General features: G+C 45.3%; 1 protein-coding gene across 1 annotated transcript in view; it reads right to left on the bottom strand.

The window, feature by feature from the left end:
• Positions 1 to 13,330, bottom strand: part of pgrmc2 (progesterone receptor membrane component 2) — a 67,149-nt gene extending 53,819 nt beyond the window's left edge. Inside the window, exon 1 of the mRNA XM_038792427.1 lies at positions 12,952 to 13,330. Coding sequence (XP_038648355.1) covers positions 12,952 to 13,288 — 337 coding nt within the window. The 5' untranslated portion in view covers positions 13,289 to 13,330. The remainder of the gene's footprint in view (positions 1 to 12,951) is intronic.
• Positions 13,331 to 13,690: the final 360 nt, after the last annotated feature.

Below are 13,690 nucleotides of genomic sequence, written 5' to 3'. Positions count from 1 at the left end.
GATTAATGTATAAGGAATCTGATCTATCCACCTTAATCCTATTTACTAATATTGCACAGATTACCTACTTTATAATCTTTAAACATACATATTGAATCTATTCCAGGGTCTTTCCAATATGTGGGTCGTGGGAGGGTTGATTGGTTGCGGCGTGCCTACGATGGTCCAGATCATGGGATAAGTGCCCAATAACCGCTATTGACTATTAAATTGAGAATGAAATGAAAAAATTAAAATGAAAATCGCTTATTGTCACGAGTAGGCTTCAATGAAATTACTGTGAAAAGCCCCTAGTCGCCACATTCCGGCGCCTGTCCGGGAAGGCTGGTACGGGAATCGAACCGTGCTGCTGGCCTGCTTTAAAAGCCAGCGATTTAGCCCAGTGAGCTAAACCAGCCCCTTGTAGCTGCTGCCGCCTTTTAAATGAGAGGAAATGAGGCTGTGTGCACTCTTCTGGTCAGGACAAAGAACAAAACAGCACAGGAACAGGACTTTCGGTCCTCCAAGTCTGCGCCTACCATGGCACCTGCCTAAACTAAAACCGTCTGCACTTACGGAGTCCGTGTCCTTCCATACCCACCTATTCTTACATTTGTCAAAATGTCACTTTCCTGCTCCCACCATCTCCAAAGGTAGCGCGCTCCATATATTTATCACCCTCTGTGTAAAAAAAAACTTGTCTCGCACATCTTTAGTGGCCAATGACTATGATTTAGTGGCCATTATGACTATAATTTAGTGGCCATTACTGAAACATGGTTAAAGGATGGTCACGACTGGGAGTTAAATATCCGAGGGTATCAAACTATTCGGAAGGACAGAGTGGATGGTAAGGGAGGTGGTGTTGCTCTGTTATTTAAGGATGACATCCGGGCAATAGTAAGGGATGACATCGGTGCTATGGAGGATAAGGTTGAATCCATTTGGGTGGAAATCAGGAATAGTAAGGCGAAAAAGTCACTGATAGGAGTAGTCTATCGGCCACCAAATAGTAACGAGATGGTGGGGCAGGCAATAAACAAAGAAATAACTGATGCATGTAGAAATGGTACAGCAGTTATCATGGGGGATTTTAATCTACATGTCGATTGGTTTAACCAGGTCGGTCAAGGCAACCGTGAGGAGGAGTTTATAGAATGAATCCGCGATAGTTTCCTAGAACAGTATGTAATGGAACCTACGAGGGAACAAGCGGTCCTAGATCTTGTCCTGTGTAATGAGACAGGATTGATTCATGATCTCATAGTTAGGGATCCTCTCGGAAGGAGCGATCACAATATGGTGGAATTTAAAATACAGATGGAGGGTGAGAAAGTAAAATCAAATACTAGTGTTTTGTGTTTAAACAAAGGAGATTACAAGGGGATGAGAGAAGAACTAGCTAAGGTAGACTGGGAGCTAAGACTTTATGGTGGAACAGTTGAGGAACAGTGGAGAACCTTCCAAGCGATTTTTCACAGTGCTCAGCAAAGGTTTATACCAACAAAAAGGAAGGACGGAAGAAAGAGGGAAAATCGACCGTGGATATCTAAGGAAATAAGGGAGAGTATCAAATTGAAGGAAAAAGCATATAAAGTGGCAAAGATTGCTGGGAGATTAGAGGACTGGGAAATCTTTAGGGGGCAACAGAAAGCTACTAAAAAAGCTATAAAGAAGAGTAAGATAGAGTATGAGAGTAAACTTGCTCAGAATATAAAAACAGACAGTAAAAGTTTTTACAAATATATAAGACAAAAAAGAGTGGCTAAGGTAAATATTGGTCCTTTAGAGGATGAGAAGGGAGTTTTAATAATGGGAAATGAGGAAATGGCTGAGGAACTGAACAGGTTTTTTGGGTCGGTCTTCACAGTGGAAGACACAAATAACATGCCAGCGACTGATAGAAATGAGTCTATGACAGGTGAGGACCTTGAGAGGATTGTTATCACTAAGGAGGGAGTGATGGGCAAGCTAATGGGGCTAAAGGTAGACAAGTCTCCTGGCCCTGATGGAATGCATCCCAGAGTGCTAAAAGAGATGGCTAGGGAAATTGCAGATGCACTAGTGATAATTTACCGAAATTCACTAGACTCTGGGGTGGTCCCGGTGGATTGGAAATTAGCAAACGTGACGCCACTGTTTAAAAAAGGAGGTAGGCAGAAAGCAGGAAATTATAGGCCAGTGAGTTTAACTTCGGTAATAGGGAAGATGCTGGAATCTATCATCAAGGAAGAAATTGCGAGGCATCTGGATAGAAATTGTCCCATTGGGCAGACGCAGCATGGGTTCGTAAAAGGCAGGTCGTGCCTAACTAATTTAGTGGAATTTTTTGAGGACATTACCAGTGCAGTAGATAACGGGGAGCCGATGGATGTGGTATATCTGGATTTCCAGAAAGCCTTTGACAAGGTGCCACACAAAAGGTTGCTGCATAAGATAAAGATGCATGGCATTAAGGGTAAAGTAGTAGCATGGATAGAGGATTGGTTAATTAATAGAAAGCAAAGAGTTGGGATAAATGGGTGTTTCTCTGGTTGGCAATCAGTAGCTAGTGGTGTCCCTCAGGGATCCGTGTTGGGCCCACAATTGTTCACAATTTACATTGATGATTTGGAGTTGGGGACCAAGGGCAATGTGTCCAAGTTTGCAGATGACACTAAGATGAGTGGTAAAGCGAAAAGTGCAGAGGATACTGGAAGTCTGCAGAGGGATTTGGATAGGTTAAGTGAATGGGCTCGGGTCTGGCAGATGGAATACAATGTTGACAAATGTGAGGTTATCCATTTTGGTAGGAATAACAGCAAACGGGATTATTATTTAAACGATAAAATATTAAAGCATGCCGCTGTTCAGAGAGACTTGGGTGTGCTAGTGCATGAGTCACAGAAGGTTGGTTTACAAGTGCAACAGGTGATTAAGAAGGCAAATGGAATTTTGTCCTTCATTGCTAGAGGGATGGAGTTTAAGACTAGGGAGGTTATGTTGCAATTGTATAAGGTGTTAGTGCGGCCACACCTGGAGTATTGTGTTCAGTTTTGGTCTCCTTACTTGAGAAAGGACGTACTGGCGCTGGAGGGTGTGCAGAGGAGATTCACTAGGTTAATCCCAGAGCTGAAGGGGTTGGATTATGAGGAGAGGTTGAGTAGACTGGGACTGTACTCGTTGGAATTTAGAAGGATGAGGGGGGATCTTATAGAAACATAAAATTATGAAGAGAATAGATGGGATAGATGCGGGCAGGTTGTTTCCACTGGCGGGTGACAGCAGAACTAGGGGGCATAGCCTCAAAATAAGGGGAAGTAGATTTAGAACTGAGTTTAGGAGGAACTTCTTCACCCAAAGGGTTGTGAATCTATGGAATTCCTTGCCCAGTGAAGCAGTTGAGGCTCCTTCATTACATGTTTTTAAGGTAAAGATAGATAGTTTTTTGAAGAATAAAGGGATTAAGGGTTATGGTGTTCGGGCCGGAAAGTGGAGCTGAGTCCACAAAAGATCAGCCATGATCTAATTGAATGGCGGAGCAGGCTCGAGGGGCCAGATGGCCTACTCCTGCTCCTAGTTCTTATGTTCTTATCTGTTCTACACTTTTCCCCACGCACTTTAAACCTATGTCCTTGACTCTCCTAATCTAAGAAAGAATCTGACTATCCACTCTGTTCATGCCACTCAGTCTTGTAGACCTCTATCAGGTCGCCTCTCAACCTCCGTCGTTCCGGTGAAAACAGACCGAGTTTATCTAACCTCTCCTCATATCTAATGCCCTCCATACCAGGCAATATCCTAGTAAACCACTTCTATACCCTCTCCAAAGCATCCACATCCTGGTGACCAGAATTGTACACAATATTCCAAATGAGGCCTAACTAAGGTCCTGGACAGCTGCAACTTGACTTGCCAATTTTTATATTCAATGGCCCGACTGATGCAGCATGCCTACTTGACCACCTTATCCACATGCGTTGCCACTTTCAGTGATTGGTGGACATGCACGCGCAGATCTCTCTGCCTGTCAGTACTCACAACAATTCTACCATTTATTGAAATTCCTAAATGCATTGGACCTTCCAAAGTGCATTACCTCACACTTGTCCAGATTAAAGGCATCTTCCCACACAAGACTCCAGCCAGTTTATATCCTGCTGTATCCTCTTTACTATTCGAAACTCCACCAATTTTTGTGTCGTCTGCAAACTTACTAATCAGACCAGCTACACTTTCTTCCAAATAGTTTATATACACCATGAACAACAAAGGCCTCAGACTGATGCCTGTGGAACGCCGCTAGCCACAGCCTTCTATTCAGAAAAGCACCCTTCTACTGCTACCCTCTGTCTTCTGTGACCAAGCCAGTTCTGTATCCAACTTGCCAGGAGCGACAGCAGTGAGCAGATCTCATGCCCTGCACATACACTTCGTGTCAAGCTCCCTCAATGTACATGCTTTGAGGGCCAAATCATGGAGCAGAGATGCTGGCAAAAGGACTGTGAAGAGACGACCAGGAGCAGCAGTGGATTGTACTGCTGCCTCATGGCGCCGAGGACCCGGGTTCTATCCCAGGTTCGATCCCAGCCCCGGGTCACTGTCTATGTGGAGTTTGCACTTTCGCCCCGTGTCTGTGTGCGTCTCACTTTTACCAAAGCCGACCCCTTTCCTCCCAACCACCCATAGATATCCACAATCCTCCCTTCCCTCCAAACATCCAGGAGCAACAACTTCTCCAACAACATTATTATATATACCGGCAACTGAGAGATTGAGGGCAGCTTCTTCCACACAACGTCTCGCACCTGCCAATATGGAAACTCGCTCCCCCTTGGCAAACCAAACATCTCTTGCACTTCCTCCAAATTTCTGTTCTCAAACAATCCCTCACCTTAACCATCCCTTCCTCTCGCCACCTTCCATAGAGAAGCCCCCCACCCCTAGTACAAACCTATGACTCTCATAGTGGGGTCAATACCGACATGTGCCCCAATTCATAGTGTGTCCATATCTGATTCCAAATCTTAATTGAAGATTCCACCACAGGGCTGCTCGTATACTTCCCTGGGGAAAACATCATTGGGACAGTCACCAGAGCCCTCACACTCGTCCCCTTCCACCCCACCGTCTCATCTTCTCAGCGTTCGTTGCCCAGTATTAATGTAGCAGATTTGAGAACTTTCCCCAACAGATCCATAATTCTCTCCATACTGCCCAGCAGAGTCGTCACTTACAACAGTAGGTCAGTGTACAAAGACACCTTGTGCTCCCTACCCATCTCCCCCCACCCAAAACAGTGATCCCCTGCTACTCCTCCGACGTCCGGAGTGCAATCGCCAAGGGCTCAATCGCCAATGTGAACAACAATGGCTACAAAGGGCAACCCTGCTTTGTTCCTCAATGCAACCCAAAATACCCCAGGTTTATCTCATTCGTTCTCACACTTGCCATAGAGGGCGCATACAGTAGACGTACCCAAGCCACAAACCGTCCCAAGATCTCGAACAGATACTGCCACTTCTCCCGGTCAATGGCCTTTTCTGCATCCATTGATACGATCACCTCTGTGACGCATCCCTCCGACGGGGTCATAACCACATTTAATAGCCTCCAAACATTACTTGAGCTGCCTCCCCTTTATGAACCCTGTCTGATCCTCTGACAGTACCTCCAGCAGTCTTGCCAATTTGGCCAACACCTTAACATCCATGTTTAACAGCAAGATGGGCCTAAAGGACCCGCACTCCATCGGATCCTTGTCCTTTTTCGGCATTAGCGAAACAGAAACCTGTGACAACGTAACCGGCAGTTCCCCCTTTTTGACCACCTCATTAAACATACTCAGAAGATGAGCGTATAAAATTCTGCCAGGAAACAATCCGGCCCCGGCATCTTACCCGATTGCTTCACTCCAATACCTCCTGCAGCCCAAGTGGCTCCTCCAGTTCCTGCCGTTTCACCTCCTCCAGCTAGGGGAATACCAACCCACCCAGAAACTGACCCATGTCTGCCTCCACCTCCCTCCCTCAAGCTCAGCCATGTATAACTCCTGCCAAAAAGCCTCAAAAACCTTATTTATTTTCTCCAGCTCCAACACCACACCCCCTCCCCCCCTGCTGCCAGCACATGCAATTTCCTTTGCCGGTGCCTGCCGCCATGACTGATGGGCAAACAAGCGGCTCGTCTTCTCAGCGTACTCATATTGCACCCCTGGTAGCCATTGCAGCTCCCACCGCCTTCCCCATTGTCAGCTGATTGAACTGCCCCTGCAGCTTCTTCCTCTCCGCCTGCAACTCCCTAGTCGGGGCCACCGAGTACCTCTGATCCACCTCCACAATACATTCCAACAGCCTCTGCCTCTCTACCCTCTCTCCGTGGGCAGCAAGACAAAATAATTTACCCCCGGACCACTCCTTCAATGCCTCCCAGAATGTGGTCGCAGAGACCTGCCCATTTTGATTCAGTTCAAAGTAGTTCTTAACCCAGTGCCACTTTACCACAGAACCCCTTGACCACCAACAACGCTGAATCTAGCCTTTGCCCTGTGCAAACCCCACCCCCCAGCTTAACATCCAAACAGTTTGCACATTCTTCCACTGTCTGCGGGGTCTCACACGCACAACCAAAGATGTGCACTGTAGGTGGATTGACCGCACTAAATTGCCCCATTAAAAAAAAATGAAATCCACGTCATCCCTGATCTTTCACCTGCAAATGCATCTCTTGCAGGGAAATGACCTCCACCTTCAAACTCTAGCTGAACGTTAGCTCTCAGATTTTCCCCACTGAGCTATCAATGAGAGCACAACAACACGTCAACACCAAGATTAAAGGGCGATAAGTAAATCCTTGAGGTAAACTGGGTTACAGATTACAATTTTGTGGCTGAAGCACAAAAACTGTTGCACTGGAGTCAGCTCGGAGACTAGCTGGCTCTTAAAGGTACTATGTTGCCAGGGCCAAATTAATGCATCCAAGGATACGGAGTGTAGTAGGGGTGGAAATTGCAGAGGCATGGGCCACAATTTCCCAATCCTGCTTAGCATCAGGAGGAGCAAGTCTGGAGCAATGCAAATTTCACCGTTTTCCAAAAAAAGGATTTAACAACAAGCACAGCAACTACAGGCCAGTCAGTCTACCCCTGGTGTTGAGAAACCTCTTAGAAACAATAACATCACTTGGATAAGCAATTATTGTGCTAATTGCGGCTATGATTCAATGAATTAAAATAGTCATGGATTTAAGGGAAAGTCATGTTTAATATGATAAGCTTTTGCTGGATTAAGAAAAAATTGAGACGAATAATGCAGTTTTTTGGTATAGGCAGACTAACAAAAGACATTTGATAAAGCATCAACTCTGGAGACATTTGTGTAAGGATGTGAAGGCTTTGGAGAGGGTACAGAAATGATTTGAGAATGGTTCCAGAGTTGAGGGATTTCAGTTACATCGGGAGACTGGTGAAGCTGAGCTGTTTGCTTCAGAGAGTTTAAAAAAAAAATTTAGAGTACCCAATTATATTTTTTCCCAATTTAGCATGGCCAATCCACCTACCCTGCACATCTTTGGGTTGTGGGAGTGACTCCCTCGCAGACATGGGGAGAATGTGCAAACTCGACATGGACAGTGACCCAGGGGCGGGATCAAATCTGGGTCCTCAGTGCCGTGGGGCAGTACTGCTAACCACTGTGCGCCCTACTTTTGAGAGTTGGGAGAGATTTGACAGGTGTCCAAAATTATGAGGGGTCTGGACTGAGTAGATCGGGAGAAACTGTTCCCATTGGCAGAAGGGTCAAGAAACCAAGCACACCAATTTAGGACAATTGAAAAAAGAACCAAAGGAAAAGCATTTTAAAAAATTTTAATGCAGCAAGTGGCTAGGGTCTGGAATACACTGCCCATGTGGTGAAAGCAGAATCAATCATGGCTTTCAAAATGCGATTGCACAATAACCCAAAAAGGAAAATGGGGGTGGGAAAAGCAAGAGTGAGACTAGCCGAATTGTTCTTACAAAGAGCAGGAAAGGACAAGACAGACTAAAGGCCTCTTTCTGGGTTCCAACCATTTTCTCATTCTAGATCCCTCCAACATTGTGCAAACTATGGCTTCACAGGACTCTTGCACCCACAACCTTCTAACTTGGATGCAAGTCCCACTCCAGACTGAGAATAAAACACTAACTTCTGCCAACACTGCAAAGCACAGTCGAGCACCAATATCATCAAATGAAGCTCTTTTTTAAGCGAGCGTGTTACAAGTTTCTAAAATATCAGTCTAATGTGAATTTATAATGCATCTCCTTTGAAGTACTCCCTCCAGTTGTAGCACACCATTACACTATTGATACATTGTTTCACGAAGGAATAGTTTTGAAGTAATCTCTCCACAACATGGAGAGTCTGGGCACAAATATACAAAAGAGTTTTAAAGAATAACTCCAGGAGAGAGACAAGTCTATTAGCATTCCAATGCAGTGTGCCAAGAATCGCTGTTAACTCAGCCATGCATGCATGCCTACTCGGCATTACTGATCAAAAGTGAAACGTGGCCAGGTGTTCATACTTAAATTTACAATACCAGAGCATGACCACTTCAGACTTGATTATTTAAGTTACTGAAATTATCTGGGCGTATTTATATAGCCAAAGTTCGAAAATTATTTGCAAGAAAGATTGCACAGCCTCAGTATTGTACTCTTCCATTTCCAGAGAACCATAATGGAATACAGTTATTGATTACTCAAACCTGTGATGATAACCATCATGCACCACTACACTGATATCAAACAGCAGGAGAGCAAAGTTCATCCATGAGCGCATCAGGTTTCTTTCTGGCTTTCATAATGCATTGCTAACCTCATATGCTTTATAACTGTGTTACTCGACAGGGAAAAAACAATATTCTTCTAGTATCCAAGTTTCACACTCCAAGATGTCAGCAAATTGTCAGTAAAAAAAAAACATCATAAGTGCGTATATAACAAACAACTTGTACTTTTATAGCACCTGTAAAGTGATAAGTAGTCCCAAAGACTTTCACGGGAGAATTAAAATATGACAGAAAGCCACATAAGCAGATATTAGCTGGTTAATTACAAGTTTGGGTAAAGTAATTTTTTTTTAATTTAGAGGGCAATTTTAATTTTTTTAATTAAGGGGCAATTTTGCATGGCCAATTCACCTACCCTGCACATGTTTGGGTTGTGGGGGCGAGACCCACGCAGACACGGAAAGAATGCGCAAAATCCTCACGGACAGCGATCCGCGTCCGGACCCGGGGCCTCAGTGCCGTAAGGCAGCAGTGCTAATCACTGCCACCCCACATAGTAGGTTGCCAAAGGAACATCTCAAAGAGGTGTAGGGAAGATACCCAGAGCTTAAGTCAGATGCAGGAAACTAAAGGCATAGCCTCCAATGGCAGAGCAAATAAAATTGGGGATGCTCAAGTAGCCAGAGTACAGATATCTCAGAAGAACATAAGAACTAGGAGCAGGCCACCTGGCCCCTCGAGCCTGCTCCACCATTCAATGAGATCATGGCTGATCTTTTGTGGACTCAGCTCCACTTTCTGGCCCGAACACCATAACCCTTAATCCCTTTATTCATCAAAAAACTATCTATCTTTACCTTAAAAACATTTAATGAAGGAGCCTCAACTGCTTCACTGAGCAAGGAATTCCATAGATTCACAACCCTTTGGGTGAAGAAGCTCCTCCTAAACTCAGTCCTAAATCTACTTCCCCTTATTTTGAGGCTATGCCCCCTAGTTCTGCTTTCACCTGCCAGTGGAAATCAACCTGCCCGCATCTATCCCATCTATTCTCTTCATAATTTTATGTTTCTATAAGATCCCCCCTCATCCTTCTAAATTCCAACGAGTACAGTCCCAGTCTACTCAACCTCTCCTCGTAATCCAACCCCTTCAGCTCTGGGATTAACCTAGTGAATCTCCTCTGCACACCCTCCAGTGCCAATACGTCCTTTCTCAAGTAAGGAGACCAAAACTGAACACAATACTCCAGGTGTGGCCTCACTAACACCGTATACAATTGCAGCATAACCTCCCTAGTCTTAAACTCCATCCCTCTAGCAATGAAGGACAAAATTCCATTTGCCTTCTTAATCACCTGTTGCGCCTGTAAACCAACTTTCTGTGACTCATGCACTAGCACACCCAGGTCTCTCTGCACAGCAGCATGCTTTAATATTTTATCATTTAAATAATAATCCCCTTTGCTGTTATTCCTACCAAAATGGATAACCTCACATTTGTCAACATTGTATTCCATCTGCCAGACCCTAGCCCATTCACTTAACCTATCCAAATCCCTCTGCAGACTTCCGGTATCCTCTGCACTTTTCGCTTTACCACTCATCTTAGTGTCATCTGCAAACTTGGAAACATTGCCCTTGGTCCCCAACTCCAAATCATCTATGTAAATTGTGAACAATTGTGGGCCCAACACGGATCCCTGAGGATAACCACTAGCTACTGATTGCCTACCAGAGAAACACCCATTAATCCCCACTCTTTGCTTTCTATTAATTAACCAATCCTCTATTCATGCTACTACTTTACCCTTAATGCATCTTTATCTTATGCAGCAACCTTTTGTGTGGCACCTTGTCAAAGGCTTTCTGGAAATCCAGATACCACATCCATTGGCTCCCCGTTATCTACTGCACTGGCAATGTCTTCAAAAAATTCCACTAAATTAGTTAGGCACAACCTGCCCTTTATGAACCCATGCTGCATCTGCCCAATGGGACAATTTCCATCCAGATGCCTCGCTATTTCGTCCTTGATGATAGATTCCAGCATCTTCCCTACTACCGAAGTTAAGCTCACTGGCCTATAATTACCCGCTCTCTGCCTACCTCCTTTTTTAAACAGTGGTGTTACGTTTGCTAATTTCCAATCCACCGAAACCACCCCAGAGTCGAGTGAATTTTGGTAAATTATCACTAGTAGGGCAGCACGGTGGCACAGTGGTTAGCATTGCTGCCTACGGCGCCGAGGACCCGGGTTCGAATCCCGGCCCTGGGTCACTGTCTGTGAGGAGTTTGCACATTCTCCCCGTGTCTGCGTGGGTTTCACCCCCACAACCCAAAAGATGTGCAGGATAGGTGGATTGGCCACGCTAAATTGCCCCTTAATTGGAAAAAAATAATTGGGTACTCTAAATTTTTTTTAAAAAATTATCACTAGTGCATCTGCAATTTCCCTAGCCACGGTGTGGGGCTGGAGGATATTACAGAGAATGAGGGGTAATTTAGCCCTTCAAGCCTGCTCCACCATTCAATCAGATCATGGCTGATCTCTTCCTGTTCACAAATCCACTTCTACACCTCGTGCCCACATCCCTTTAACCTGTTTTTATAGAAATATATCAATCTCCTTGAAACCATGTAATGACTCAGATTCCAAGCGGCCCGGTAGCGCAGCAGTGAGCACTGCTGCCTCACGGCACCAAGGACCCGGGTTTGTACCCGCCCACTGTCCGTGTGGAGTTTACACATTCTCCCCGTGACTGCGTGGGTCTCATCCCCACAGCCCAATGATGTGCAGGGCAAGCGGATTGACCACACTCAAATTGCCCCTCAATTGGGAATAGAAAGAATTGGGTACTTTAAATGTAAAAAGACTCTCAGATTCCACCGCACTATGGAGCAGTGAGTTGCACAATTTCACCACCCTCTGTGAGTAGTTCCTCCTCATCTCTATTCTAAATGTACTGCCTCTCAACCTACCTATATCTGTCACCTCTTATTCTAGCTGCCCCACAAGTAAGAACATTTGATCTACATTTACTTTATCAATCCCACTTAGTATTTTACAGGCCTCATCAGATCCCTCTCATCCTTTTAAACCCCAGCGCGTACAAGCCCAAACTATTTAATCTCTCATGTCAACCCTTTCATCCCCAGGATCAATCCGGTGAACCTATTCTGAACTGCATCCAATTCCACCACATCCTTCCTCAAATAAGGAGACCAACAACAGACACAATATTCCTGATGTGGTCTCACCAACACCCTCTACAATTGCAACACTGATCTATTTTTACACTCCAGTCCTTTTGCAATAAATGCTAACATTCCACTTGCCTTTTTAATTACATGCATTATTTGATTGGAAGCAACATAGGTCAGCAAGCAGTTGAATGGGTGGGATTTGGTCCACATTAAGATATAAAACATAGAGTTTTGGACGACCTCAAGTTTAGAAGGCAGAATATAGGAGACCAGCCAAAGGTGGGTTAAAAGTCAAGTCTGAAGGCATCTAAAGCATGACTGGGGATGATATTTATACTTTCCCATTGACAACAAGGTATTTTACTGAAGTTGAGTTACAATCAACTTTTGTTCCCAGCTGAAGATACTCCATTAAAAAAACTGCAAAGACTGAGTTAGAAGTAAAATTCTTCAAAGTCTGAGAATGCAAAAAACTATTCTACAACGTGAGTTCACTCACCGCCTGAGTAGAAAAGTACTACAAATGCGCGCAGCTAACTTTACGCTACAGTATTACCACTATTGAGTCACAAGAAAAGATCTTCAGGTCCGGAGCAAGATTGCTCCCCAAATGTGCAGCCCAAATCTGCCAATGGAATTATTGGCCGGACACATCCTCGGAAGCACTTGTGGTGGCTGGGGAGGGGGTTGGTACGTTGCAACTCTTGAATAAAAGCAATTATTTGAATTCCTACTTCTCACCTCTCTGGCTATACTGGCGAATATTGTGTTGCAGGAGTGAAAATACACCTGTCTATTCATGAGCTGCTCCCATCTTGTACGTGAACAGTTTGCATACAAACACACCAAGAAAGAAAATGAGTGGGAAATGCGAACACACACAGATTGCACATATCTGATCCATCATCAGCACACAGTATTACAGGCGAAGTTGTACGGGCAATGTCTGTCTGCATTCCGCGGCACTGCTTCGTGTTTTGTTTATTAGGTGGGTGATTTTTGTTGTTGCACTGACCGGGTCCGTAGAATTTCTTCCCTTTGGTCACATCGAAGACTTTGCCGTTTACGGCGAGCAAGAGCCGCGGGTTCTGAATCCCGTCGTACTCACGCAGCTGCTCCAGGCTGAAATCGCGCTTCTTCATCTTGGGCAGCTCGGGCTCCTTGGACTCGGTCTCCGAGCCGGCCCTCCTCCTCCGGTACAGTCTGTACATCCCGACCAAAGCCAACAGCAGCAGGCAGACGTTAAACACCAACCCGCCGACACCGAAACCGGCCATCCCGGCAGCTTCCTCCTCCTCCTCCAGGGACGGGCCGCCCCCCTCGCCGCTGCTCCCTTCCACATTGTCCGCCATAATGCACGTTAGCAACCCTGCCAGCGGCGTGTACCCACTCCAGTATAGTGGCGTCCCATTGGCGGCGCCTCCGCCAATCAAACGCCGCCCCGCGGCCTGACGGGAATTGTAGTCCCCGAGCCAGGCGGCGCGTTTGCGCCCGATGGCCGCACGACTTCGCGGTGACGACAGACGCTGAGTGCAGGCGCATGCAGTCTGGCGCCAAAAGTGTTTCCTCTGCTGAAAGGGCATGTGGAGATCAGAGTCAGACAAGTCTTGATTTAGCAGACAGATATTTTATATATAAAAACATACTTTAGATAAACGTGTTTGGCCTTCTGTGTAATCTTTCCCCTAATTTTGTTCATTGATCGATTCATTCAGCTGTGCAGCATTTACGCTAACCACCATGCTACCGTGCTG

The sequence above is a fragment of the Scyliorhinus canicula genome, chromosome 3 (assembly GCF_902713615.1).
Source record: "Scyliorhinus canicula chromosome 3, sScyCan1.1, whole genome shotgun sequence".
NCBI lineage: Eukaryota > Metazoa > Chordata > Chondrichthyes > Carcharhiniformes > Scyliorhinidae > Scyliorhinus > Scyliorhinus canicula.
Note: the sequence above shows the minus strand (reverse complement) of the source record. Positions and strands in the feature narration are given on the sequence as shown.